At 38.0% G+C, this 27,696-nt stretch overlaps 1 protein-coding gene across 2 annotated transcripts in view; it reads left to right on the top strand.

The window, feature by feature from the left end:
- maco1b (macoilin 1b) overlaps positions 1 to 27,696 on the top strand; it is a 97,679-nt gene that overhangs the window by 55,171 nt on the left and 14,812 nt on the right. The window contains exons 4-7 of one of the 2 annotated variants that reach the window (XM_073034428.1): positions 933 to 1,059; positions 7,110 to 7,179; positions 9,483 to 9,661; positions 13,782 to 14,286. In XM_073034428.1, the coding sequence (XP_072890529.1) occupies positions 933 to 1,059; positions 7,110 to 7,179; positions 9,483 to 9,661; positions 13,782 to 14,286 (881 nt within the window). Of the gene's footprint in view, positions 1 to 932; positions 1,060 to 7,055; positions 7,180 to 9,482; positions 9,662 to 13,781; positions 14,287 to 27,696 lie in introns of both variants that reach the window. The other variant, XM_073034427.1, reaches the window with a different exon arrangement.

Below are 27,696 nucleotides of genomic sequence, written 5' to 3'. Positions count from 1 at the left end.
GTTTATAAAAGTACAAAGTACAAACTAAATGGGGAAAATTTCTAATGTTTGACTGAACAAATATAATTTGTGTCATAAGGTAGCCAAAGTGGTGCTTTTGAATATATTCCATGAAGGAAATGTCATCTTTTGTGACAAATACCCATTTCTTTCTATGTTAAATTTCATATGAATCCTTTTGGGGAACAGATTTGCTGACCTGTCACCAGAAGTATCTTAGGAGTTTTCACTCACCATCTTGTTTTCAGTTGGCTCAGGGGAGACTGTATGTAGGGAGGGGAGGGGAAGAACTTGTAATCATGTAATTTCCATTGGAAAATTTGTCTGTGAAATTACTAATTTTTTTCTGGTTTCTTTCACTCTAACCATTTCAAATGAAAGTATTTCTTTAAATTTATGACAGGCTCTTATCGTCCAACATACTTCGCGGTTTAACAAGGTCATGTTGATTACTGTACAGATGTCACATGTTAATATTTGGCTGTGGTATGAATTTCTTCCAAATTATGCACCTGTTTTTGACAAAATGTCCAATTTTCTCTTAAATGCATAAACTTGAAGCAACAGTTTACCTAATGAAGTTGCTTATTAAAGTTCTTTCAGCTTATATTGACATAGTAAAATATGATTCTATGGATTGCCATTTTGCCATAGAGAATATGCTTTGGAAGAGATCTAATGTTTGTATCTATTGATGAATAGAAAAAATGAGTGGGAATGAATGCCACACTCTTCAACCTACATCATTTTTCTTTTTGGGTACCTTCTTGCCATTCCCCTTTATAATGATCTCCTTTGATAGAAAATCCAGTTTAACAATTTATTTTGTCCCTAGGAATTTAGAATTGATCTTCAGGAAGCTCAATGTATTAATTTAAAAGACTTCATGGATTAAGCTTGTAATGCATTGCTTTACTCTGTTTTTCTTGCAGGCCTTTTCAGTATTTTTTGTTTGTGTAGCCTTCACATCAGATATAATATGCCTACTCTTCATACCAGTGCAGTGGCTTTTCTTTGCTGCCAGTACTTATGTATGGGTTCAGTATGTTTGGCACACAGGTATGTTCATGTTTTTTTTTCCCCAATGGATGTTGTCTTATACTTGAAAATAAACTGTAGATGATCAAACTTAAGACTTGATACAAATCAATATTGGATGATTGAAAAGTCTAAGTATCTCTTTAGCCTTACTGACCAGGCACATTTCTGCATTACCATGAGAAGGAAGGTTCCTCCTGACTAGAAAATAGAATAACTGCAGTTAGCATTTTTAATACACTTTCTCAAAAAAAAACTAACAGTTGGATTGATTGTGCAGCAGATGATTTGGCATTCTTGCGATTCTGATCCTGCTTAAGATGAGTTGCATCTTGGTGGCTTTTGACTTAAATATTAACTAACTTTATCAACTTATGTTTTTTTTCTCTGTTCTGACTGCATTTCTTTGCACAGCTGAATGAACACACAAGTGTATTATCATTAGCCATTTAAAATGTGCTTAAAACCCCTAATGTTCCATGCAAACCCATATCATGTGTGTTGGGCCATTAACTACAGCATCTCATGCCAAATAGCAATAAAACGATTACTGCTGAGAACTGAAATGAACACTCTGTAAGAGTTATCCTTGATCAAACAGTAATAACTTAGAAACCTGCTGCATGGGGCATTGAAATTACATTCTTATTACATATCAGAGCTTGAAAAATAATCTTAAAATAGATTATGTATTTTGCTTTATCAGTATAAGGCCTTAAGACATAAGAGCAGAATTAGACCATTCAGCCCATTGAGTCTGTTCTGCCATTCCATCGTAGATAATTTATTATCCCCCTCAACTCTACTCTCCTGCCCTCCCCCGTAACTTCTGACGCCCAGAGTAATCAAGAACCTATCAACCTCCACTTTAAATATACCCAATCACTTGGCTTCTGCAGCTGTCTGTGACAGAGAATTCCACAGATTCACCACCCTCTAAGCTAAAGACATTTTTCAACTCTGTTCTAAATGGACGTCCATCTGTTCTGAGGCTATGCTCTCTCGTCCTAGACTATAAGAAATATCCTTTCCACACCCACTAGGTCTTCGATGTTTGATAGGTTTGAACGAGATCTCCCTCATTCTTCTAAACTCTGGCAAGTAGAGGCCCAGACTCAAATTGCTTATTCCTGGAATCATTCTCATGAAACTCCTCTGGACCTTGTCCAATGCCAGCACATTTTTTCTTAGATAAGGGGCCCAAAACTTCTCACGATACTCTTCAGCGCAGTCTGACCAATACCATATAAAGCTGACAGTTGGAGTAATGATATTCAATGATAATTTTAGTAAAAAATGTCAACTATGAAAACTGCTTCATTATTCATACTGAAGCACAACAATATATATTCTGTTTTTTCCTGCTCTGTCTTCCCCCCTCCCCCCAGTACTCCTCCCAATCCCTTTGTAGATTTCCTCAAGCAAAACATTTTCTTCAGTTTGAAGTGGCTTAAATTGTTTAGGGAGTGCCCTGGCTGAAACAGAAACACAAATTGCCAGAAGTACTGAATAGATCAGGCAGCATCTGTGAAGAGAGAAGTGATGATGAAGGGCATTGACTGAAATGTTAGCTCTAAGCCCCTGGTTAACGTGTCCTTTCCATGTGGAAGAATTTAATTCCACTTTTTAACCTTTTTCCATAACCTTTTGTACATTACCCTATCAGTCTTACATTTACTGTTAGTTTTAAAATGGTGATCTGTAAAAGAGCAGCCACTTTTCCAACTGATGGACTAAGTGGTCGCTCATTCATAAATATCAGTAGCATAGATGTTTACTACACTACATTTTGAAATGCACTTCTTTTGAATCACAGCAGAGGATCAGTTTCAACAACCTTCACAGGCATAATGTCCAGTCACAACTGGGCTCAATGGGTTAATGTTGTTGAGCGAATTTTGCTTCACTGTCCTGGTTCAGCTAGATTGGTTGTTCAGTTCATGTGTTTTCTGTATTCCATGGTTTTGTTAAATCTGTTTTTCTGTGGGGTATCAAAAGTATGTTTCTGTAATATTCTGGGACCTATTCTAGCCTCTATCACTGTAACAATAAAATAGGTTTAGTGAATAAGTGTATATGGATTTTAGTAAGGTGTCTGATAACGTTCCTCATTCAAAAAGTCAAGACATGGGATCAGAAACAGATTTAATATCACTGGCATATGTTGTGAAATTCGTTGTTTTGTGGCAGTAATACATTGCAATACATAATTATACTATAAGTTGGAGTAAGAAGTATATATTTTAATGTATATATTAATATGTTTGTAGTATTTATATTTTAATACATATTAACAGTAAATAAGTTGTGCAAGAAGAGGGAAAATTAGTGAGGTAGTGTTCATGGGTTCAATGTACATTCAGAAATCGGATGGCAGAGGGGAAGAAGCTATTCCTGAATTATTGTGTGTGTGCCTTCAGGCTTCTGTACCTCCCTCCTGATGGGTAGCAATGAGAAGAGGGATCCAGGAAACTTGGCTGTGTGGATTCAGAATTGACTTGCCCACAGAAGGCAGAGTGGTCGTAGATATAGCATATTCTGCTGGCAAGTCATTGAAACCTCTGCTCTTTTTGTGATTTTTTTTAAGTGACTTTGAAGAAGTGGAAGACTGGGTTAGTAAATTTGCAGATGACATGCTGGTTGGTGGTTAAGTGGATAGTGTGCAAGGTTGTTGTAGATTCCATTAGGACATTGATAGGACACAGAGATGGGCTGAGAAGTGGCAGATGGAGTTCAATCTGGAAAACTGAAGTGACTCACTTTGAAAGGTTGAACTTGAAGGCAGAATATAGGGTTAATGGCAGGATTCTTAGCAGTGTTGGGGTACAGAGGGATCCAAGGCCTATGTTCATAGATCTCTCAAAAGTTGCCATGCAAATTGTTATGGTGGTTAAAATTGCATATGCTGTGTTGACCTTCGTTCGTCAAGAGTCATAAAATAATGTTGAAGCTCTATATAATGCTGGTTAAACCACATTTGTTCAGCTCTGGTCACCTCATTATAGGAAAGATGTGGAAACTTTAGAGAGGGTGCAGAGGAGATTTACCAGGATATTGCCTGGATCAGAGAGGAAAGTGTAGTGGGGATGTCAGAAGTAGTTTTTTTATATAGAGTAGTGGATGTGTGAACACACAGCTAGGGGTGGTGGTAGAGGCAGATATGTTAGGGACATTTAAGTGACTTTTAGGTAGGTTTGTGGATGAGAGAAAAATGAAGTGCAGTGGGAGGGAAGAGTTAGATCGATATTTGAGTAGGTTAAAAAGACTAGCACAACATTGTGGGTTGAAAGGCCTGTACTGTGCTGTACAGTTCTATTCTTGATAATGAAATGTAGATTCAGTTTAGTCCTTTATGAAGGTGAAGATTAAGGCAATTAGCTTGAATTGATTGTATAACCAGGAAGGATTTGGCTTTCCTTTGTGTCAATCTGTCCTCCGCAGCAATTATTTAATAATTTATAAAAATCCATTGTTATTTTACAGTCACGTGCTTTGCTAAGATCATGATGCATAGACTGAATGTATACAACCCTTCTCTGAGGAAAAGGGAATCAAAGACTAGAGGGCATAGGTTTAAGGCAAGGGTTCCCAACCCCTTGGTTAATGGTAGAGTTCCATGGCATAAAAAAGGTTGAGAACCCCTGGTTTAAGGTAAGATAGATTTAAAAGGGCCCTAAGGTGCAACTTCACGATGAGGCTGGTGGATATATGGAGTGAGCTACCAGAGAAGGGCAAACTTATTAAAACTTTGAAAATATACCTAGACAGATATATAGATAGGAAAAGTTTTAGATGGCTAGACCAAACATGTGCAAATTATACCAGCCTAGATAGGTATTTATTTGGAAACAGGCCCCACAGAGTTGGTCCATGAGGCCTCTTTACATGATACAGTAGTCTGTGACTCTATGATAAAGTACTATCCTTTAATGGAACCAAAATCTATTAATGTGCTGAATTTCATTGACGTAGGCTTTCTGGCTGACCTGGTAGGTTTCTCTTTCAGCTTGTAAAATGATCTGCTAGCTCTAGCGAGGATATGGAATGCTAAAAATACTAAAAACACTTACGTTACCATCAGTGTGAATTTATTGTAGGACAAAGCTTTATTAATTGAATGCATAATTTGCAGTTCAAACAGATCTTAAATAACAATTCTGACATGTAGGAAATCAGATGGAATATTATGATGTCTGCCTTTTACTTCATGCCACAATATTGGATCCCTTAATCTTTATTGTCTAGTAACAGATTTCTGTTCAAGCAAACAGTACGGGGAGAATTTTCAAAGATGTTGCCAGGACTTGAGGGTCTTGGTTACAGGGAAAGATTGGATAGGTTACGAGATTATTCCCTGGCACAGTAGGAGAATGCAGGGAGATTTGTTAGAGGTATACAAACTTGAGGGATATAGTTAGGGTAAGTGTAATCAGGCTTTTTCCACTGATGTTGTATGAGACTAAAATAGAGGTCATGGGTTAAGGGTGTAAGGTGAAATATTTAGCGGGAACTTCACTCACGGTTGTGCAAGTGTGGAATAAGCTGCCAACGGATGTGGTGGATGAGGGTTCAACTGGAACATTTAATAGAGGTTTGTTAAGTATATAGGTGTGAGGGGTATGGAAGGTGATAGTTCAGGTGCAGGTTAACTAGGCAGAATAACAGTTTGGCATAGACTGGATGGGCAAATGGTCTATTTCTGTGTTGTCCAGCTCTATCTCAAAGAGTCCTTCCTCAATTTTAAAAGTCTTTAATTTTTAAGTTGGTTTTAATTTGAGTGAAAAGTCTCAACAAAAAAATGAAAGATAGATTTCAAGTTGGATTGGCACATCCCCTTTCCTGAGCATCTCATTGCTCTTTTTTTAAATGTTTCTTAACCTCCATCATTTTAACAATCGTATCCACTGTGTTAATGTGCATAGAGTCCTTTGGCTTTAACACAATGTAAAAAGGTATTCAAGTCACAGGTTGGCCCAAAGTTCTATGATAATGCCGTTAATGTCAACTAATTCATCTGGGACAACAGTGCATTGAGGCAAGCTGTTAATCCTGAAAGGGTCAAGAAGGATAACTCTGGCTGAATCAATTTTAATTTTTCACTTTTTCAACTCCAAGAAATTGAAGTTTTGTGACTATGTTGCAGTGTGTGTATAAAAGAAGTTAATAGAAGGGAGGAGTACAAATCTCCAAAGTTGTGATGTGAACTAAATATTCAGATTTGGTTAAAGTGTAAGTTGCAGATGTGTCTGCAGTATAAAATATGAACATGTCTATTACCTCATTTGAACCCCTCTGAGTGAACAGGCAAATTTGTACTCAAAAGCTTTCAGATTAATTCAGAAGTGCCAGAATTAAAATTGCTTCTTTTAAAAAAAAAATTAAGATAGAACTACAGAGACTTCAATTTCACCTCAGCAATCACATCTGTATTGATATATGGGTCTTTCTTTATATCATCTCTTAACTTTTCATTTAATTTTCAGTTAACTTTCGCAAGTTTCCTTTAAAAAAAAGTTTTCATTACTTCCTCTAACATATTTGCTGTACACTAGAGTAGCAGTACCTTCTGCAATTTTTTTTAATCTAACTGCTGAATTTGGAGATAGATGTTATCTTAGGAATCACACCATAAGAGGAAATTGAAACAAATAAGTTTATTAAATATTAATGTCATATTGTTTAAAGAATTGAAACAATTCACATCTTTATTTGATGTCTCTGGTTTCTGAAATTTAAATACAAATTTTTATTTGGTGCTATTCAGCTTATCCAAATTTATTTTAACACAGAGCACAGCAAGGAATGTCTTTTTAAGACCCTTTTTTTCCCCTGTTTGATATACAGCAAATTTGCATTTTCCTACATTGGAATCTGATTTTCCATTTTGCATCAAGTCGTGGTTGATGAACAAATAAATGGAAGTTACCTTAATCACTTTTTGCTTTTTATATCTGTGACAAGCCATTGTATTGTATTTATTTTTTGGTGATGAGGTAATACTTATTTTTCTTTTTCAGAAAGGGGAGTTTGTTTACCAACTGTATCACTGTGGATATTATTTGTTTATATAGAAGCAGCAATCAGATTTAAAGATTTAAAAAATTTTCATGTGGATCTTTGTCGCCCTTTTGCTGCACACTGGTAAGTTAGTATTTTTCTTAACATCCATTGATGACAGTGTATTTAATTATGATTACCTTTTCAGGATCTGTGTATAATCCAGTAACATGAGTGCAATATCCCTGAATGATCAGCTTGAGTAAACTTGGTTTTACTGCTGCCATTCTGTATTGCAAATGCAAGCTCTACAATACCCAGACTGATGAAGGCTAGCAAGCCAAAAACCTTCACCCTGTCTACCTGTGATGCCACTTTCAGCGAACCATGTACTTGTATTCCCAACCCCCTCTTTTCTGCAACAGTCCCCAGGGCTCTCCCGTGACGGAATATCCTATCCTGATTCACCTTCCCAAAATGCAACACCTTGCTCTTATTCAAATTAAACACCCATTTGACATTTACCCAGGTAATCAAGATCCCTCTGTAAATTCTGATAACCATCTTCACTGTCAATGATACTGCCCACTGTAGGATCATCTGCAACTTTAGTAATCTTGGCTTGTACATTCTCATCAAAATCATTGATATGACTGACAAATAGTAATAGGCCTAGCACTGACTCCTGATGAACACCAGTAATCAAGGGCCTCTGTGTAGAGCAGGGGTTCCTAACTTGGGGTCCACGAACCCCTTGCTGATTTGTATGACATAAAAAAGGTTGGGAACCTCGTACAAAGTGCTTTTAACAATCAGATCAGTATATGTTTGATGGTTGGCATTCACTTGGTGGACAGATTCATTTTGTAATTGTGTAGCTTGTGTGCATTCTGAATGGTGATAAAGATAGTTTAAGTCTTAACCAAACTCTATCCTGGAGCTATTTAAGTTTTTGATACAATCATTTGATTTTTTTTTCTTCTCCAAGAGTTCAAGTCCATGATATTGGGCCTAATTTGAGGGATCACCAGATATATTCTATAACATGGTGAACCATGCAGTCTTAAAGGTTGTCAAGCTAAGCCTTGGGCATATTTTTCATAATTAATATACTACTGGTTAACTCTGAATCTTGAAAAGCTGGAGAAATCTCCCTTGCCATAACCTGTTAACTGCTGAAAAGTGCATACAAGAATGACTGCCTCTGTTATTTCTTGTGGATGTGCAAGAATAGACCAGCAAGAATTGGTACCTTTAGTAATGGAGAAATTGAAAGGTTGTGGAAAATTACTTCATACATATTTATTATCCAGCTCTGTTTCTGTGCTTTCTGGGTTACATTATTATTTCTCCAGGTAGCTTCGCTACACTGCTCTGATGTGTACTTTGTATAAGGCTCAAAGTGCATTTATGTATACAATATACAACCTTGAGATTTGTCTCCTTTCAGGCAAAACAAAACAAAGGAACACTATAACCCATTTTAAAAAAGAAGACGGTCAACCACCCAATATGCAAAAAAAAACCAAATTGTGCGAACCATAAAAGTAAGCAAGTAACATTCAGAACTAAAGTTCACGAAAGCGAGTTCACAGCCATGAAGCCAGTCATCACTGCATCTAGTCCGGGAGCCCGTTAGCTTCAAGCCACAGCCTAAGTTCAGTGCAGAGACGAGTAAACCTCACTGAGCAGCAAGCTAAACGCCAGCCTGTCCCTCGTCTATGGCCCTGCCACCCTGAAAAGGTCAATCTAACCTGGCGCTTAAATCGGCCACTCTTCAGGTCGTTCCTCGCTCTTGGACTTGGACCCTGCTGCTTCGATTCGGCCTGTACCCGACCTTTCTGATCTGGTCCGGCGCTTTAATTGGCTAAACATCAGCTTGTTCCTCGCTCTCGAGCTCGGGCCCTTCTGTCTCGACGCTGCCTCATCTCAGATCTGCCACTTTGAAGCAGCTGCAAGCCCACTCCTGCAATTGCCAAATAATGGCTCATTCCTTGTCCTTGGGCCTGGGCCTTGCCACCTCACTTCAGTCCATACACACCACGCCACAACTGTCCTGCATCTTTGAGACTTCAGTTCACACCACAAAAATGTCAGGTCGTACAGGCGGTTAGGGAAGTTACAGGTTATTGACTGCAGTGATCATTTTCCAGAAAAAGTATGATTAATAGAGTAGTCAGTAGTTTTGTTTGCTGCCAGCAAGGCATCACTGTGCTTCACCAGCGCCATCTTAAACTGAAAAGATTTAATAAAAAAGACTTTGAGATATATTCTTCACAAAATTCAATAGAAATTTAACCCATTCCATCTATTTTATGGAAAAGTGATTAAAACTAAGTGAAAATTATTCTTATTGGTCTGACTTTTAAAAGGTGATAACTGCTTGGAAAATGTGAATTAACTTGTTCAGAGGATTGACTTATTCTGTTCTCATCCCATAAATAAAGCATTGGCTATCCTGTGGTGACACTGGGATTTGGCTTCAAAAGTTACGTAAGCTACAAAATGCGATTAAGAAAACAGAAGGAAGTCCAGAAGGAGAATGAGTTCTACATGCAGCTCCTGCAACAGGCTTTGCCTCCAGAGCAACAGATGTTACAGAGGCAAGAAAGAGAAGCTGAAGAAGGTAAGCATTTATTGAGATACTGCTTGTGGACAGTGTGCTAATCGTCAGAATTGTATGCACTATAAAATAAGTTAGCAAAATATTCACCACCATTCTAAAGTTAGCACATTTTCTAGTTTAGTGACCTTAAAGAGGTGAGGTGAAAAGATGCCTCTTTCCACTTCTGTCTTGCAACAGTGACGTGTCAGTTGTATAAAACTCCATTTAGCCAAAACATCACTCTACATCTCATCCATCGTTGAATCCTAGTACAATGAATTACAGATGGTTATTTCTTAAGAAAAATCACATCTGTTAGTTTTGTTGAGAACTTAGATGTGCCATTAGGTGAATTTCTAAATGATACTCCAGAATATGGTGGCAAAGTTGATTGTGAAGTTGACAAAACCTGGTGAACTTAATGAAAGAGAATTGAGACCATAGAAGTAATTCTTTACTTATCATTGAAAATCAGTAAGGAGTATCCTCTTAAACAAGTTAAACCTGTCATTTGGCATATTAAGATAGTGATTGAGGGTACTCCTTAAATAGTTCCTAGTAAAAGTTACTAATTAACGTAAAGTGAAGATGGCAGAATTTTTTTTTTGTATTTCATTAGTGAAATCAGTTATTTATTAGCAAAAGTCACTAAATCAGAAATGGTCCCAAAAATTCATCTTGTGTTGCACCTGCATTAACTGAGCAATTTTAGTCATGAGAGTCCTGATTCTTGAGTAATCTGCAGTAGGCTCCTGACATTTTGTTCTGTGCATTTAAAATAAATGTATTATTAAAGTTACCAGATATCATGGCACAGAAATGAGTGAACTATAGTGGTGCTAGAAAGTTTGTGAACCCTGCAGAATTTTCTCTCTTTCTGCATAATATGACTTGTTCATTTGTTCATTATACTTGTTCATTTATTTATTGTGAAAAATTATCCAAAATTACATTTATTTGTTGGAAAAGCTATGTGAACCTTTGCTTTTAGTAACTGCTGTGACTCCCTTGTACAGCAATAACTTCAACCAAAGCAGTCCCAAACTACGATGCTCCTTCCACCATGCTTCACAGTTTGGATGTGGATATGGTGTTGGTCTGCAGTGCCCTCTTTCCCCAAACATAGCAACGTGTATTTCTGCCAAAAAGTTCAACTTTTTTGTTTCATCTGAGCACCAAGCTTTGTCCGAGAAACATAGAACATCAAGGTGGTCTTTTTCAAACTTGACACATGCAGCAATGTTTTTTGGAGAGCGGTGGTTTCCTCCGTGGTGTCCTTGCATGAACACCATTCTTGTTTTGTGTTTTTCTTAGTGGACACATGAACAGAGGCTTTAGCAAGTGTTAGAGATTTCTGCAAGTGTTTACTGTTACCCTTGAGATCTTTTTCACATCCGTCAGCATTGCACGTTGTACTCTTGGTGTGATCTTTACAGGATGCCACTGCTAGAGAGAGTAGCAACAGTACTGAATTTCCTCCATTTGTATACAATTTCTCGTACTGTGGACAGATGAACACTCAGGTCTTTAGAAGTGGCTTTGTCATCTTTTCCAGGTTCGTGCATCTCTACAGTTCTTCTGAGGTCCTCTGAAAGTTGTTTTGATTGAGGCATGGTGCACATAAACAGATCTTTCTTGAAGAGCAGGCTCTGTTAGTAACCTGACTCTCTTTTCTATAGGACAGGGCAGCTCTACAACCCACACCTCCAATCTCATCTCATTATTTGGAGTCAGGCATTCCAATCAGCTTTTGTAGAAGGCAGTACCCCAGAGGTTCACATGCTTTTTCCAACAAGTACATGTAATGGGTAATTTTCGTAATAAATAAGTGAACAAATATAATGTTTTTTTTGTTATTTATTTAATTGGGTTCTCTTTATCTAGTTTTAGGACATGTGAAGATCTGATCACATTTTAGGTTATATCTATGCAGAAATAGAGATAATTCGAAAGGGTCTATATTATATTCAGATTTTGTTAATGGCTTGAGTGTAGGCTAGCTACCAGGTATATTCTTTTCAATTATTTTACCAGAATTTCTTCCTTTTGGTTTTGTCACTTGCAAAGCTTCAACATTTTTTTCCATTTCTCTAGTACACATGGTCCAATTATTGGTGCACTTGTGACTGGCCTTGTAATTAAAGCACACAGTTTGATATAGTCATACTCATTCACAGAACCTCATCTTACAGCCAGTGCTCCAGACTCCTCTTGAGATTTCCACATGTACCTTACTAGCTGAGTGAACCCTACGTAGCAAGTTTCAGCTGTATTTGGTAGAATAGGAGTGTCTCTGGGTGTGCTCAGTGTTACCTCAGGAGCACTTGATGTCAGACATAGGCGTGGGAATCACCTGTTGATTACCAGTGAAAAATTAGTACAAATAAACTGTTTCATATTGAACACTGCTTGGGTTGAGTGTAGCAGTGGTATAAAGTATATTCTGTGAGCAGGCATGCCAAGTGACTTAGTAGTTTGTCTTGAAGGTTGAAACTGTTGAACAGAGTCCCGATCTGCCACAGGTGGCAGGAGAACCAAGGGCAGTTAATCAACCCACACAATCGCATCTGCCCATCATATTGCTAGAAATTATCCTAACAAGGCCTTGTGGAGATAATGTCTTACCTGCACACTCAGGGCACCCTGGGTTATGTTGCATGATACTGTCTCTGTGCTAATTGAGATGATTTCAGAACAGATCTCGCAGCTTAAAACTGGACAACCATGAAGGGCTTTGAGTCATCAGAATTGTAATGGACCACCAGTTGTAACCTTGTTATATGGCATATTTGTCAATCTGTGATTAATATCTTGCCGGAGGCCCCATTCTGGTTCAACGAAAGCATGCTAGCTGCAGCATCAGGCATGCACACAAAAAAAAGGGTTGCCGATGATAAAATAACTAAAATAACCAGGCCCAGAACACACACACTCTTACAGTTCAACCATTTTTATTTGTGTGCCATGACTGCTGTCTCCCACACAATTTAAAGCTGCTGGCTTTCTCTGTCTCTGATTCCTCCAACAAGGGTTGGTTCAGGGACTTCTGGTTTCCTCCTCCTGATGTCAAAAAATGAGCTGACATTGTGAAAGAGAGCAGTTGTGGCACCACTCAGCCAGATTTTCAATTTCCCTCATTTATGCTGATTAGTCATCACCTTTGATTCAGCTAATGGCAGTAATGTTGGTTTGCATTGGAGCTGTGCTAGTGCAAAACGAGTAGAGCATGGTACTCATTTTGGGTTCTACCAGAAGCACTTGTAAGCTTGATCCATTCTACCATGGACAAAGGATCTCAATTCATGAGGTAAGTGTGCCCTAACATAAAAGAAGATTTTGATCAAACAAGGCAACGAGGTATAAAACTACTGGGAAACATTGTTGATGGGAGAGGGAAAGGAAGGAAAAAACGGGAATATGGGAGTGGTTCATCTCCAGCTTGTATCATGAAAAGGCCAAGTGAAGGCTGGAAGTCGATCATCGCTGCACTTGTGACAGTGCCTTAGGCCATAATGTTTTCATTTGATTCCTTATTAACCTTCTGGCTATCTCAAGATCAAACATGAAGGATTTTTTTGATTATTTGGGTATTGTCAATGGAACATCGCATTGTGTAATAAAGTTGCAAGGCCTATACAGTGTCCAGACTTGGCATACTTAACACACTTCTAAATGGATGGTAGAGAATTCTATTATTTGTATACTGTGGTGGAATACTATTGGTGCTTCTGTTTAAACTACGAGCACAGATTGCATGAACTTGTATGTAGAAGACTGAGAAATTATCTAATTGCAGTGTTTTTAAATGTTCAAATGGTGTTCATGAATTGTTCATAGGGAAGCTATCTTTTGAAGGAACTGAGAATGTGAAGAATATAAAGTTAGAATTCGGCTTCATTCAAATGTCAAATAAATATTTATTAAATATGCAGTAGTTTGTAATATGTTTTTTTAACGTAAGTGGAATGGCAATAAAATCTTTCATTAATCGTAATAGCTGCTTCTCCCTGTGGGTTCCTTTATGAACTATTTTAAATATTTCAGTTTTCTAAGTTGGGATTGAAAGGGCATAACTTCTCACTTATGGGTCTTGTGCAAGCTTGCTTTTCTTTGGTGTACTCACTTTGTTCTCTCCTCTCAGCTGCTGCAGCCAAAGGAATCACAGATATGGATTCTGCGCAACTCACTCAACACAATGGAGGAATTCCAGCAGGTAGAAAATTAGCAACAGCTTTACCAGAACTAGAATACAAAGAAAAAGGGAAAGATAAGGACAAAGAAGCCAAAAAACCCAACCTTGGGATTAACAATAATATTTTGCAACCTGTAGACTCAAAAATACAAGAAATTGAGTACATGGAAAACCATATCAATAAAAGATTGAATAATGAGCTTGTAGGAAGCACAGAGAATCTCTTGAAAGAGGACTCATTTACGGCTTCTTCAAAAAATTACAAGAACGCTACTGGGGGAGTAAATTCTTCACCCAGAAGTCACTGCACGTCCAATGGCAGCATTCCTTCCTCCTCTTCCTCTAAGAATGAAAAGAAGCAAAAATGCACTAGCAAGAGCATGAGTACACATAAGGAAATAATGGAAAACTGTATACCTAATAATCAGCTCAGCAAGCCAGACACATTATTAAGGTAATAACTTTATTTTAGTATTTGAAGCTTACTTGTGTTCCCTTTGTATGGCAATTTTGCTTGTTCAAGGCATAGTTGGTATCACCGTTTTTCAGATGTGCTGTTTTGCAACAATATTCTGACAAAAAAATCAAAATGAAGCAAGTGTGTGCAAAATTATTTATAATTTTTGGTATCAGCCATAAGGTGATTTTTTTTCCAGACTATCTGGACTAAAGTTGTTATTACTAGCCAATATTTAACATGTACTGTTTTATGACTTGATATAATTGCAGCTAACCAGAGCTAAGTTTGTAATATGAATATTTTATGAGAAATCTTAACTATATACATGTGTGCAATAAACAAGATGCTGTTTCTCTGAACCAGGGTGTAAAGTACAGTAATACACATAACACAAAATAATTTGCGTAAGGATAAAATCTTCAGATGAATCACACGTAAATAACAAACTTAAGTGCATAAGTTAAATATTGTAAGGTACAGAACAAAATAATCAGTATATCATAATTAACGGATTGATTTGAAAGAGCCTTGATCAAAGAAGCCAGTAAGTAAACTGTTTAAGGCTATCTGTATTTCTTCCATGCCTATTTTCCAGTTTTAAAAGAAGGAAAGTTTGAAGCTAATTCCTGATTTTTTTTTTTGTTAGGAAATCATTGTTCTCAATCAGTGCATGATGTTAAAAATCATGTTTCTTGTTGCTAGGTTAAAATTATCAGCTGTTTGCTTTGTTCTCCAGTTAAAGTAGACTAATTCATATCTGTACCTTTGAATGTGAAATGCCCATGTTTTCTTGCATATTTTAAAAAAATCAAAGTAGCTGCTGCTGAGTGACAGTTTCAAAGTCTCTTAAGTGTGTTTGTTCCAAGGATACAGGAACCTGCTGAGAGCAACCTCCATATTTTAAATATTAATCTCTTCTTTGAATTCAGTTTATCTGTTAAGGAGAAATTTTCTGCTTTAGAAGACACTTAGCTTGCCAAAGATTTTGGAGAAGTAGGTTTCTCAGTTTCGAGGGCAGTTGGCTCTGGTTTATTTTTCTGTTGAACTGATGTCAATGCTGCAGATGGTCTTGAAATAAATAATTCTGTTTTTTGTTCATTTCAGAGCAATGTAAAAAGTGTAGACGTTAACACACTGAAACATGTTAACAGACGTTTTTATTTTGTTTTGCTTTTTTTAAAGGTCTGTTTTCATACTGCCTTTGTGAATTTTCATACTGGAAATATCCCTGATACCACTTTGGAGTGGATGTTACAGTGCTTGTATGCTATTACATTTTTGCAACTGAGATGAGAGGGTCAACTGCCAGCCATTTAAAATCTTTACATGTTGGAATATTTCTGTTAATCTTAGTAATTTTAAAACTTTTTAGCTCCTTTTATGCATTCTTAGGTCATGTAACCTTAACATTTTTAAAGACTGCACTTTATGCTGTTAAGTGGCAAAGTGGAGTAAGATTATGTACTAAAGGAAGCAAGAGACAGTGGGCATGCTTGGGGATTGAAAGAGTCTAAAATCCTTACCATGTCAGAGGAAGGAGAAGAAATTGACAGTTCATGACTTGGGATTTATATGTGCTTCTCTTGAGGTGGACCCTAGTACTGTGATGAACAATATTATTGTGGAAGTGCTGCATGATGATGTTCTACATTGTTGGAAAACTGATTGACTTGAAAGATTTTTTGTTAATTCAGTTACTTCCTATAAAGTTGCATTAAGTATTGTAAACCTCTTACAATAAGGTCAATTAATTTACTTTCTTTCGAGAGGCCCACATTGCTGAACCACTCAATGTGGAGCATCATTATGTCTCTTCTGCACCACTATAAACTGCTTATCACTGCTTAATCAGATGTGTTATCCTTTAAGCAAGAAATTTGAAGGTTTCCTCTTGCTGTTTATTTGCTGTAAAGGATATGCAAACTCCACACAGCACATGGAGGGAGGATCTAACTTGGGTTTCTTTCCCTGTGAAAGCTCCATGACTGAAAACTACACCAAAGGATTCAAAGTATATTTATTATAAAAGAATGTATAAATTGTACAACTTGTGATTCACCTGCTTGCAGGCAGCCATGAAGCAAGAAACTCAAAAGAACTCAATTTTTAAAAAAGACCAATACATAATACGGGGGGGGGGGAGGGGGGGGAGAGAGAGAGAAAAGACACAATTCACGCAAACAATAAAAGCAAGCAACAACATTCTGAATCAAACAGAGCCCATAGACCCGGGTCCTGGTGCAGCCAGAGTAGGCCCATAGCCTCAATCTCAACTCATCACACAGCAGGCCACTGTGTCAGTCTCATGGATGAAATTGCATTCTTTGGTTTGAACTTGAATGGATGTTATATTCACAGAGCTGCTTAGTGGGATGTGGGATGTCCTGTGTATTGGTTGATCACCAATGAGTCAGTGGCTCCTGTGCAATTTTAACTGGTTTGGCAATATTTGTCAGTAATTTTAAAAAAACCCAAACAGCATCCTTCACGATATTGAAAACATACTAACTTTTGATTACATGTAGGAAAATGATAGCAGTATTTTTAACTTAAGGCATATGTAGTGAACTGATAACAATACCTCAGGTAATTAACATTATGAAGGTAAAACAATACAGCTAAAGGAAAATGATGTGAAAGGTGGTTAAAAGGCTTATAAGAAGGGCCCCAAAGAAGAAAGAAACTGGAGAGGCTTAGTTATTTAAAGACAGAATTGTGGAGGTTTCAGAAAAGATGGTAAGAATTTGAACAGAAGGCTGAAACTTTAAATTTCAACTGGAATGGAATGAAAACGCATTAGAAGAACTAAAAGGTAGACGTTGGTCAGGAAAACATTTGAGTAGTTGAGTCTGGGCATGAAGGTAGGCTGAAGTGGAATAGCTTTAGGTCTTTGCTTTTTGTTTTAGAATAGAATAATTACTCTTTTTTTCTTTATAATTATTATATATTAATGCATGTTTTTGTGTTGTATTGGTTTATTATTGTCACCTGTACCAAGATACAGTGAAAAGTTTGTCTTACTATTTGTACAGATCAGATTGTAGCAGTTACTTTAAAGCAGTCCAAAACCACTCACGAGACCAAGCGTGGTTGGGGGCGGGGGGAGGGGGGGTGTTGATGCTGTATGATGCACTTTCCACAATATTGAAGTTCCAACGTCGAGGGAAGTGCACTTGTTACTTAATTGAGAAACTAGCAAAGGTGCACTATCTTCTAATGATAAAACTATTGAAACTAAACAAGCAATATAACAAGGTGTACAATCTTAGTGTATTCAAACATACTTAAGCCAGGCAAGTTTAAACATATTTAAACAATAAATGAAGCAATGCATAACTAAGCGAAGCAATCAACCAAAACAAAATTATTCCCAGCTGCCTCTAACCTTAACCAGATTAAAACTGGACTATAGACAAAGTATGAATACGTAACTATACTCTCCTGCCATGCCCCCCAACCCATGTGACAAATTACCCATAATAAATGTGCAGCACAAAATGCAGTACGGACATAGAAAATATATACATGGCTCCTACACAGTGTATTGAGCTAGAAGCTAAGGTAAAACAATAACAATGCAGAATAGAGCATAAAACCTACCAAAAAAAGAGTGCAAGATCATAACATAGTAGATTCTGAGGCCAAGACTCCACCTTATTGTTCAAGAGGCCTATTCGAGAGTTCATTAATAGTGGCATCAAGGCTGTCCTAGAGCCTGGTGGTACATGCTTTCAGAAGTTTGTATTTTCTGCCTGATGAGAGAGGGGAGAAGTGAGGTTGGTGGAGTCTATGAATACGCTGCTTTACTGAGGCAGCGAAGTATAGAGATAGTCCATAGAGAGCAGGGTTGTTCCTGTAATGTGCTGTGCTGTGTCCACAACACACTGCAGTTTCTTGCTGTCACATACTTTGCATCCAGACACAATGTTTACTATGATGCATTGATAAAACTCATTTAAAGTCAATGGGGAAGTGCTGAATTTCTTTAGCTGCTTGAAGGATTTAGTGTCATTGGTGAGCTTTCTTGATCGTGACATACTGGATATATTCATACCTTGGAACTTAAAGTTCTCAACTTCATCAGCATTGATGTAGACAGGAGCATGTGCAATGCCCCCCCACCCCCGTTCTGAAGTCAATGACCAACATTTTTTTGTTGAAGTTGAGGGAAGGATTGTTGTTACCTAAAGTCTCTCTCTTTGTACTCTTTTGAGATGCGGCCCACTACAGTGATATCTAAGTTAGAACAGAATCTGACCACGCAGTCATGACCATACAAGAAGTACAGTAGGGGGCTGAGGATGCAAACTTGTGGAGCACCAGTATGTAGAATAATCATGGCAGAGTTCTTGCTGCCTTTCCTTATTGATTGTGGTCTGTTGGTCATTTGCAGGTGGATGCATTAACTACCATGGTCCAGAGTTTGCTGATGAGTTTGTTTGAAATAATAGTATTGAAAGCAGAACTGTAGTCAATAAACAATAGTCTGGTGTAGGTTTCCTGACTATACAGATGATCCAGAGAGGAGTGTCGGGCCAAGGAGATGGTGTCCAGCATAGACCTGTTCTGGCAGTTGGCAAATTGCAGTGAGTCGAGGCTATCTGGAAAGCTACAATTGATTCACACTGAGACCAACCTCTTGAAGCGCTTCATAATGATAGATGTTAGAGCTACTGGGCACTAGTCATTAGTGTTTTTAATTTTCTTGGTTACCGGGATGATAGCAATCTTAAAACAGGACTGAGAAAAGAAGAGGTGAAAAATGTCTACAAACACCCTGCTAGCTGATCTGCACAGGATCTAATGACATGGGTAGGACACCATCCAGCCCCATTGGTTTTTGTAGGTTCACCCTCCAGAAGACTGATCTTTTGTCCATGACAGTGATGGTAGATTCAGATGAATTAGAGACTGGTGTTGATCTGGTCACATAATGTTGAATTAGTAACATCAATGGCTGCTTTAAATCTGCACTCTGACCTTTATATGACTGCACATGATCTGAAACTGTTTGTCCCGCTATATAATTGGTTGTATAATTGGTTATATTCCCAAAATATATCATACCTCATGGCCAGGATTTCCCCATTTGTTTTCTCTAGGCTTTTGATGTCAAGTTTAGCCTGTGTGATTGAACCAATCTCCATTGTATAAACCAGACTTTTTTCTTTTCCATTAGTCCTTGACGATAAGGATCTTGTTGCTTGCAGCTATGTTTTTTTAAAATAATGGTGGTGATAAGCAAATAAACTAAGCAATTTAATTCTCTACCAGCTTGATCCCAACTTTGTGTGTTCCTACACAATTCTGTGTTTATTATGATCAAAGTGCAATGTAAATTCATTATCAAAGTACATATATCACTATACATGACCCTCAGATTCATTTTCTTCTGAGTACACCCAATAAGTCCATAGAATAATAATTGTAACAGAATCAATAAAAAGCCGCACCAACTTGTGCATTCAACCATTGTGCAAAAGACAACAAACTGTGCAAATACAAAAAGAAGTAATAATAAATACATAAGCAATAAATATTAAGAATATGAGATGAAGAGTCTTCGAAGGTGAGTCCATAGGTTGTGGAAACATTTCAGTGATGGGGTGATTGAAGCTATCCCCTTTGGTTCAAGAGCCTGATGATTAATAGGTAATAACTGTTCCTGAAACTGGTGGTGTGAGTCCTGAGCAAGAAGGGAGCATGTTCTGGGTGGTGTGGGGGGGGGGGGGGGGGTCCTTGATGATGGATGCTGCTTTTCTGCGACAGCATTTCAAGTAGATGTGCTCGGTGGTGAGGAGGGCTTCACCTTTGTTGGTCTGAGCCGTGTCTGCTACTTTTTGTAGGTTTTTCCATGCAGGAGCATTGGTGCTTCCATACCAGGCTGTGATGCAGCTAGTTTAGGTTTTGTTGAATCGGGTTCAGTTTTAGTCACTTCTTGAAATGGGTTTCATATGCTACAATAGCCTCTGTAGCAACACATTGCATCTCTTAATGTATGCATTCCTTTTTGTGATTCCGTATGTCATCCGTGGTTCTGCTGGTAGCACTGTGTTTGAGATTCTCTGGTGATCCATAGCTATTCCAGAGATTGGAGCACACAAATCAAGATGCACTGAGGAAGTGGTGGATTCTCCAAAGATTCCATCTTCCTATTTTGAGAAAGAGTAGGGGATTATTTCCTCATTCAGATTCCTAAATATTGTGTAAGTTGGCAGATGTTTCTTGCTTGACAGAAGTTTCTAACTTTCAAAAGTGCTTATATAAATTTCTTGTATAAATTGGTAAATTGTTTGAAAAGTATAGACAAATGTCACATCTTTTGAAATATGAAATGAAAAATTCAACAGTAGTTTGAAAATGATTTTCTTATGGCATGACTGATTTTTCTGAAGCAACATTTCTCTATTCTACTTTACTGTGTTCTGTGTCTGGAGTGGAGACCAAGCTTTCAAAAGTTCATAGATGTTGGAAAAGCAACGCTGATTATTCCTTGAATGGTACTGTACCTTGTCTAATGGATAGTTTCACCTGAATTTGCTAGCATGTTTAATACTGCCTGTACATTATGAAAAGTGATGAGCAAATATGAACCTAGCAACAGTTTGTTTAACTTTCTCTCCCCATCTTTGTCTTGTTTTCACTACCAAATATAAGCTCATCCATCATATAAAAAGTATAAAAAAGTATTCCCCCCCCCCCCAAAGTTTTCATGCTTTATGGTTTTACAACATTGCCTCACAGTGGACTTAATATGGCTTTTTTTACGCTGATAAATAGAAAAAGATTCTTTTGTATCAAAGTGAAAACTGATATCTACAAAGTGATCTAAATTAATTACATATATAAAACACTAAATAATTAATTATATAAGTATTCACACCCCCCCCCCCTTTAATATGACACCAAAAAATCATCACTGGTGCAGCCAATTAATTTTAGAAGTCACATAATTAGTTAAATGGAGATCGACTGGTGTGCAGTCAAGGTGTTTCAATTTTTTTGTAGTAAAAATGCACCTGTGTCAGAAAGGTCCAACTGCTGGTGAGTCAGTATCCTGGCAAAAACTACACTATGAAGACAAAAGAACACTCCAAGCATGTCTGCAAAAAGGTTATTGAAAAGCACAAGAAAGTTTCCAAGACACTGAATATCCCTTGGAGTACAGTTAAGTCAATCATCAAGAAATGGAAAGAATACGGCACAGCTGTAAACCTGTATAGAGCAGGCCGTCCTCAAAAACTGAGTGACCGTGCAAGAAGAGGACTAGTGAGGGAGGCCACCAAGAGACCTATGACAACTCTGGAGGAGTTACAAGCTTCAGCGGCTGAGACAGGAGTGACTGCGCGTACAACTACTGTTGCCCAGGTGCATCACCAGTCACAGCGTTATGGGAGAATGGCAAAGAGAAAGCCATAGTTGAAAAAAAAAACTCTCATGAAATCTTGGCTAGAGTTTGTGAGGCTCTGAAGTCAGCTGGAAGAAGGTTCTATGGTCTTAGAAACATAGAAAACCTACAGCACAATACAGGCCCTTCAGCCCACCAGGTTGTGCCGAACATGTGCCTACCCTAGAAATTACTAGGCTTACCTATAGCCCTCTATTTTTCTAAGCTCCATGTACCCATCCAAAAGTCTCTTAAAGACCCTATCGTATCCGCCTCCACCACCTTTGCCAACAGCCCATTCCCTGCTGCACTCACCACTCTCTGAGTAAAAAACTTAGCCCTGACATCTCCTCTGTACCTACTCCCCAGCACCTTAAACCTGTGTCCTCTTGTGGCAACCATTTCAGCCCTGGGAAAAAGCCTCTGACTATCTACACGATCAATGCCCCTCATCATCTTATACACCTCTATCAGGTCACCTCTCATCCTCCGTCACTCCAAGGAGAAAAGGCTCAGTTTACTCAACCTATCCTCATAAGACATGCTTTCCAATCCAGGCAACATCCTTGTAAATCTCCTCTGCACACTTTCTATGGCTTCCACATCCTTCCTGTAGTGAGGCGACCAGAACTGAGCACAGTACTCCAAGTGGGGTGTGACCAGGGTTCTATATAGCTGCAACATTACCTCTCGGCTCCTAAATTCAATTCCACGATTGATGAAGGCCGATACACTGTGTGACTTCTTAACCACAGAGTCAACCTGCACAGCTGCTTTCAGCGTCCTATGGACTTGAACCCCAAGATCCCTCTGATCCGTCATACTGCCAAGAGTCTTCATTAATACTATATTCTGCCATCATATTATGAAACCAAATTGAGCTTTTTGGCCGTCAGACTAAACACTACGTGTGGCGTGAGCCAAGCATCGCACATCCACAAAAACCCACTATTCTGACCGTGAAGCATGGTAGTAGCTGCATCATGCTGTGGGGATGCTTCACTGCAGCAGGCACTGGAAGGCTCGTGAAGGTAGAGGGTAAAATGAATGCAGCAAAGTACAGGGAAACCCTGAAGGAAAACCTGATACAGTCTACAAGAGAACTGCGACTTGGGAGAAGATTTGTTTTCCAGCAAGACAATAACCCCAAGCATAAAGCCAAAGCTACACAGGAATAGATTAAAAACAAAACAAGTTAATGTTCAAGTCAAAGTCCAGACCTCAATTGAATTGAGAATTTGTGACTGTACTTGAAAAGGACTGTTCACTCATGATCCCCATGCAACCTGACAGGGCCTGAGCAGGTTTGTAAGGAAGAATGGCGAAAAATTGCAGTGTCTGCATGTGCAAACAGTTAGAGACCTATCCATACAGACTCAAGGCTGTAATTGCTGCCAAAGATGTGTCTACTAAATACTGACTTGAAGGCAGTGAGTAATTATGCAATCAATTAGTTTGTGTTTAATAATTGTAATATATTTAGACCATTTTGTAGAAATTTTTTTTCACTTTGACATGAAAAGTAACCTGTTGATCAGTGTCAAAAAGCCACTGTAATTCAATGTTGTAGAATAACAACACACAAAAACTTTCAAGGGAGGTGAATACTTTTTATAGGCACTGTACATTTGGTTCTAGATTTTTTTAAAGTTTATATTAATAACATTTTAATGTTTAGCTTTCAAATTCTTCCATTGCTTTGACCTTTTCTATCTAACGCTACACCACTGGTGCCCCGACCCAGCTGCCTTCTAGAACTCCATGCTCCTTCAACTGTGGCATTCCTTCTTTCTTTTTTGATCTATCTTTGGCAGCTAATTCTCTCACTAAACTTTTCTGTGCCTTTGCTTTTTCCTCCTACAGGATATACTTCAAAACCTATCTTCTTGCACGTAATTTCTCAAAAACCTTCCTCTTCAGCATCCTGTGCCTTTTTTCATTACTGATCTTCATAAAAGCAAGTTGTTGCTAACAGTTCATTAAGATTCTGGTGTGAAAGACAAAATGCATTGGGCCAAAATAGTATTTGAGAAATTTCTTAAGGACATATTTTACAAGCACAAGATTCTACCAGTAAGCAGAAAATATTTTCAGTGATTCTCATGGACTGTTAATACCAGAAATTTCCAACAAATAGTGTTTATTGCTCTTTAATAAAAGCCTACTGAATACCTCAGCCTGCTGCACATGTACTCATTGTGGTAGGTACAATGTGCAAAGTGCTGCTATGCAATTTTTATGCTTCTGTTGGTGAACTGTTGTATTTGCATGGATGCTGTTAGCCTTCAAACTTTGACTCTGCAAGTTCCTACCAGTTTGTTGGAATGACAAAAAAAAAGAAAATGTCAACAGAAGAGTTCTGATGAAGGGTCTCGGCCCGAAACGTTGACAGTGCTTCTCCTTATAGATGCTGCCTGACCTGCTGTGTTCCACCAGCATTTTGTGTGTGTTGTTACAAGCTGACTTTTGTTTATTGTTGATGTGCTTTGATGGCTGTTGATATATTTGCAAGAGTAATCTGTTTTCAATCTTGATATCGATGCCAAAGAACAAAGCAATAACTTTCTAATATAAAGGATTGTTTTAAAATCTTGCGTGAAGTTGATATAAAGTTTTAGTTCAATCACAAAAATTAGGTGGAATTTATTATAGGTGAGTATGCAGCAGCTGTGGTCACCTGTGGGGTCTAGGGTTACATTTAAAGCAGTGGATCATACCTTTTATGCTTTAAATAAGAACTTAGTTATGCATATCAAAAAAAGTGTGGTATGTTTTGGAAAAATATGGATTCTGGCACCCCAACTGTTAGTAATCTGGAGCTTTAAAGTTGCATTAATGTGGACCAAATGTACACACTAGTCTTCACAAGGAAATGGGTTGGGAAAGTTAGTTGCCAAACCACCGTGTATGAACACAGTTGGGCCTGACAAGGTGAAAACTTGTCCATCCAGTTTTCATGTGGATAGGAGCAGTTCAATGTCTGTGTCTGACTTGCTTTTACCTTGGTGCCATTCTGCTGCTAAAGGGGGATTGCCACTTTCTTGAAGGCAATGTTTTGCTTGTACATTCCAATGAATGTGTTTTGAATGTTAAATAGCTGTACTTAGAATCTAAATATTACATTTATGTAAAGTTTGTTAATCCTTAACGATGATTCCTGTTTTAGTACTTGCCATATACAATGGATTTAATTTTCTTGCTGAGTTTAAAAGGACTAATTTTCAAAAACTGGCTCTGAAATTTTGCAAATATCTTCATTACAGAGCATGGCTGATAACTAGAGAAAAGGGAAATATCCACTTTGTCTTTTCTGAAAATGTTTTGTTCAGTCTTGGTTTTCTGGGATGCAGTTGTCACATTTATTCTTGAAAGTGGTTGTGAATCACCTTTATAAAATCCTGTAGTCCTTATGGTTGAGGGTACACCCACAATACTATTTGATAGCGAGTTCTACCATTTAGACTCAAATTGGGGGAAAAAAGAAAAATGTATTTTCAAGTCAAAATAGTGTTTGACTTGAAAAGTGCATGGAGTATAACATTCTGCTTGTGATTAGTGGGTTGTCAAGATAATCCTGCTGCAATAGACCTACCCTCTGACTTGCTTTTTGACCATAGGAGCAGAATTAGGCTATTTGGCCCATCAAGTCTACTCGATGACCAATTCATTTTCCCTCTCAGCCCTAATCTACTGCCTTCTCCCCTTATCCCTTCATGCTTTGACCAATCAAGAATCAGTCAACCTCTGCCTTAAAATATATGTACAGACTTGGCCTCCACAGCTGCCTGTGGCAAAGAATTCCACAGACCCACCATTCTCATGCTAAAGAACTTTCTCCTCAGCTCCATTCTAAAAGGACGCCACTCTATTCTGAGGCTGTGTTCTCTGATCTTAGAATCTCCTACCATAGGAAACATCCTCTCCACATCCACTCCTTCAAAGCCTTCTACCATTCAGTAGGTTTCAGTGAGGTTGCCCCTCATTCTTCTGAGTTTTAATGAATACAGACCCAGAGTCATCAAACGCTCTTCATATGGCAAGCCATTTAATTGTGAAATCATTTTCATAAACCTCCTTTGAACCCTGTCCAGTTTCAGCACATCTCTTCTAAGATGAAGGGCCTTTGCCCTGAGGAATCCCTGCAGCTACGCAGAGCTGACTGGCTTGCATTAGCCATAGTCATCTTCCCTTTTAAATTTCCACGGTATGGTTCCAACCTTTCATAATGTCCATTGTCTTTAGTTTCTTTATGGCTCTGTCAAATACTACGCAATGTTGAAGAAGATCTCTTAGTTGTTCTCATTTCTTTACAATTCCATCCTCGTCATGTTTGGACCAAATCTCCAATGAGATGTGGAGTGAAGTGGCCCTGCAAAAGCCAAATTGGACAAATTGTTAGATTAATGATCCCACTAGGTAAGAATGTCAATAGCCTTTCCTCATTTTGCTGATGATTGCGAACATGTAATAGATATTTGTGACATTTGCACTAATTGGATTTGTCATACTTGCCATGAACAAGTTACACCTAAACATCTTCCATATTGATGGTCAGATGATGATGGTACTGTACTGATCCAGGCTAGTCAGAGATGTGGTGAATTCTGGTGTGCAAATGTTTGGTGCGACAGTTTTTGTGTCCCATTTTTTTTTCGTGCTGTTTCCAATGTACTTGAATCAAGAAATTGGATTGAATTAGCTGAAGGCTAGCTTCTGTGCTTTAGATTTGGGAAGAAGGTTAAAGTTGAAGAAAATATTTGCAAATAATTCCTATATTTTTTCCTGCCTTTATTTAAAAATGGGAAGGTTCTTGAAACTTCTCACCCCATCCATCTCCTGTTAACTAATAGTAAGCTACCATTCAAAATTAGATCTGTTTAGATTTTGGAGCATTTGATCTAATCTGGTTGTGAGATCACCTAGCTGGCTGCATTTTTGTTTACTGTGTAATCCTGTGTGGAAGCTTTGAAAGATTGGCACTCCACGTTCTCCTGGCACTCTCATCTGTGCCTATTGAACCAAGTTTCTTTGCTTGGTATGACTACAGTGCCAGGGTATAAGGTTATTCACAGTGCCCTACAGTCCTGTTTTGAAGTTCCAGATTTTTGTTGGTATATCACATTTGGCACAATGCCACTGCCACACAATATGGTGGTGAGTATGCTTGGTTTATTTACATGTTGCCTTTAATATAGTAAAGCTTTTTTATTATTTGTGTAATTAGCGTTGAAGCAGCATTGTTTTACTTTTGAGTTTGTTTGCTAAACATGGTTGTAGCCTGTAAAAATGATGCTCAACTATTATTTGGAAAGCAAGTGACGCCTTATTCTGTTCTTTGCTAATCATATGGCATTGGTCACTCTATAACATAGTACCCTTGAATTTATGATTATAATAAGAGGAAAATCTTAGAAAATTATAAACACCAAAGGAAAAATGCCTACCACCCTTCAAGTCTGATCCTGGCTGATACAAAGTTTGGTCTTTAACATCTTCCTATTTAATCTCCCTAAAACTTGATTATGCAAAACATCTGCCTATCTTAACCTTGAATGTATTTAATGTCTGAGCACTCACTGTCCTGAGTATTAGAGAATATGAAAACTTCTGAGAGAGGAAAAAGTCCTTTCATCTAAAATTTAAACAAGCCATCTCCTTATCCTGAGTGCTATCTGTACTATGTAAACTGACAGGAACTTTTGGCATCCATATGTGCAATTCTATATAGAAATCGAGGAAATACTACCATGGTACACTTTTCCTCTGTCACAGAGTTCTAGAATTGTACAGTGCAGAAACGGGGCACTTTGACCCACAGTGAATGTAATGACTTTCTGCCAACAACACTAATCCCAATTGCCTGTGTTTGGTTCATACCTTTCTGTGCCTTGCTTATTCAGGGTGTCTAACTAAATAGCTTGGAAATATTATCAATATATGTGATTCTCTTTGATTTAAAAAAAACTTTCCCCTCAGGTCCCTTTTTAAAATTGCTTCAATGCACTTCAAACCTAATA

This window comes from Hemitrygon akajei, chromosome 32 (genome assembly GCF_048418815.1).
Source record: "Hemitrygon akajei chromosome 32, sHemAka1.3, whole genome shotgun sequence".
Lineage (NCBI taxonomy): Eukaryota > Metazoa > Chordata > Chondrichthyes > Myliobatiformes > Dasyatidae > Hemitrygon > Hemitrygon akajei.
The sequence above is the reverse complement of the archived record's forward strand: the minus strand, read 5'-3'. Positions and strand labels throughout refer to the sequence as shown.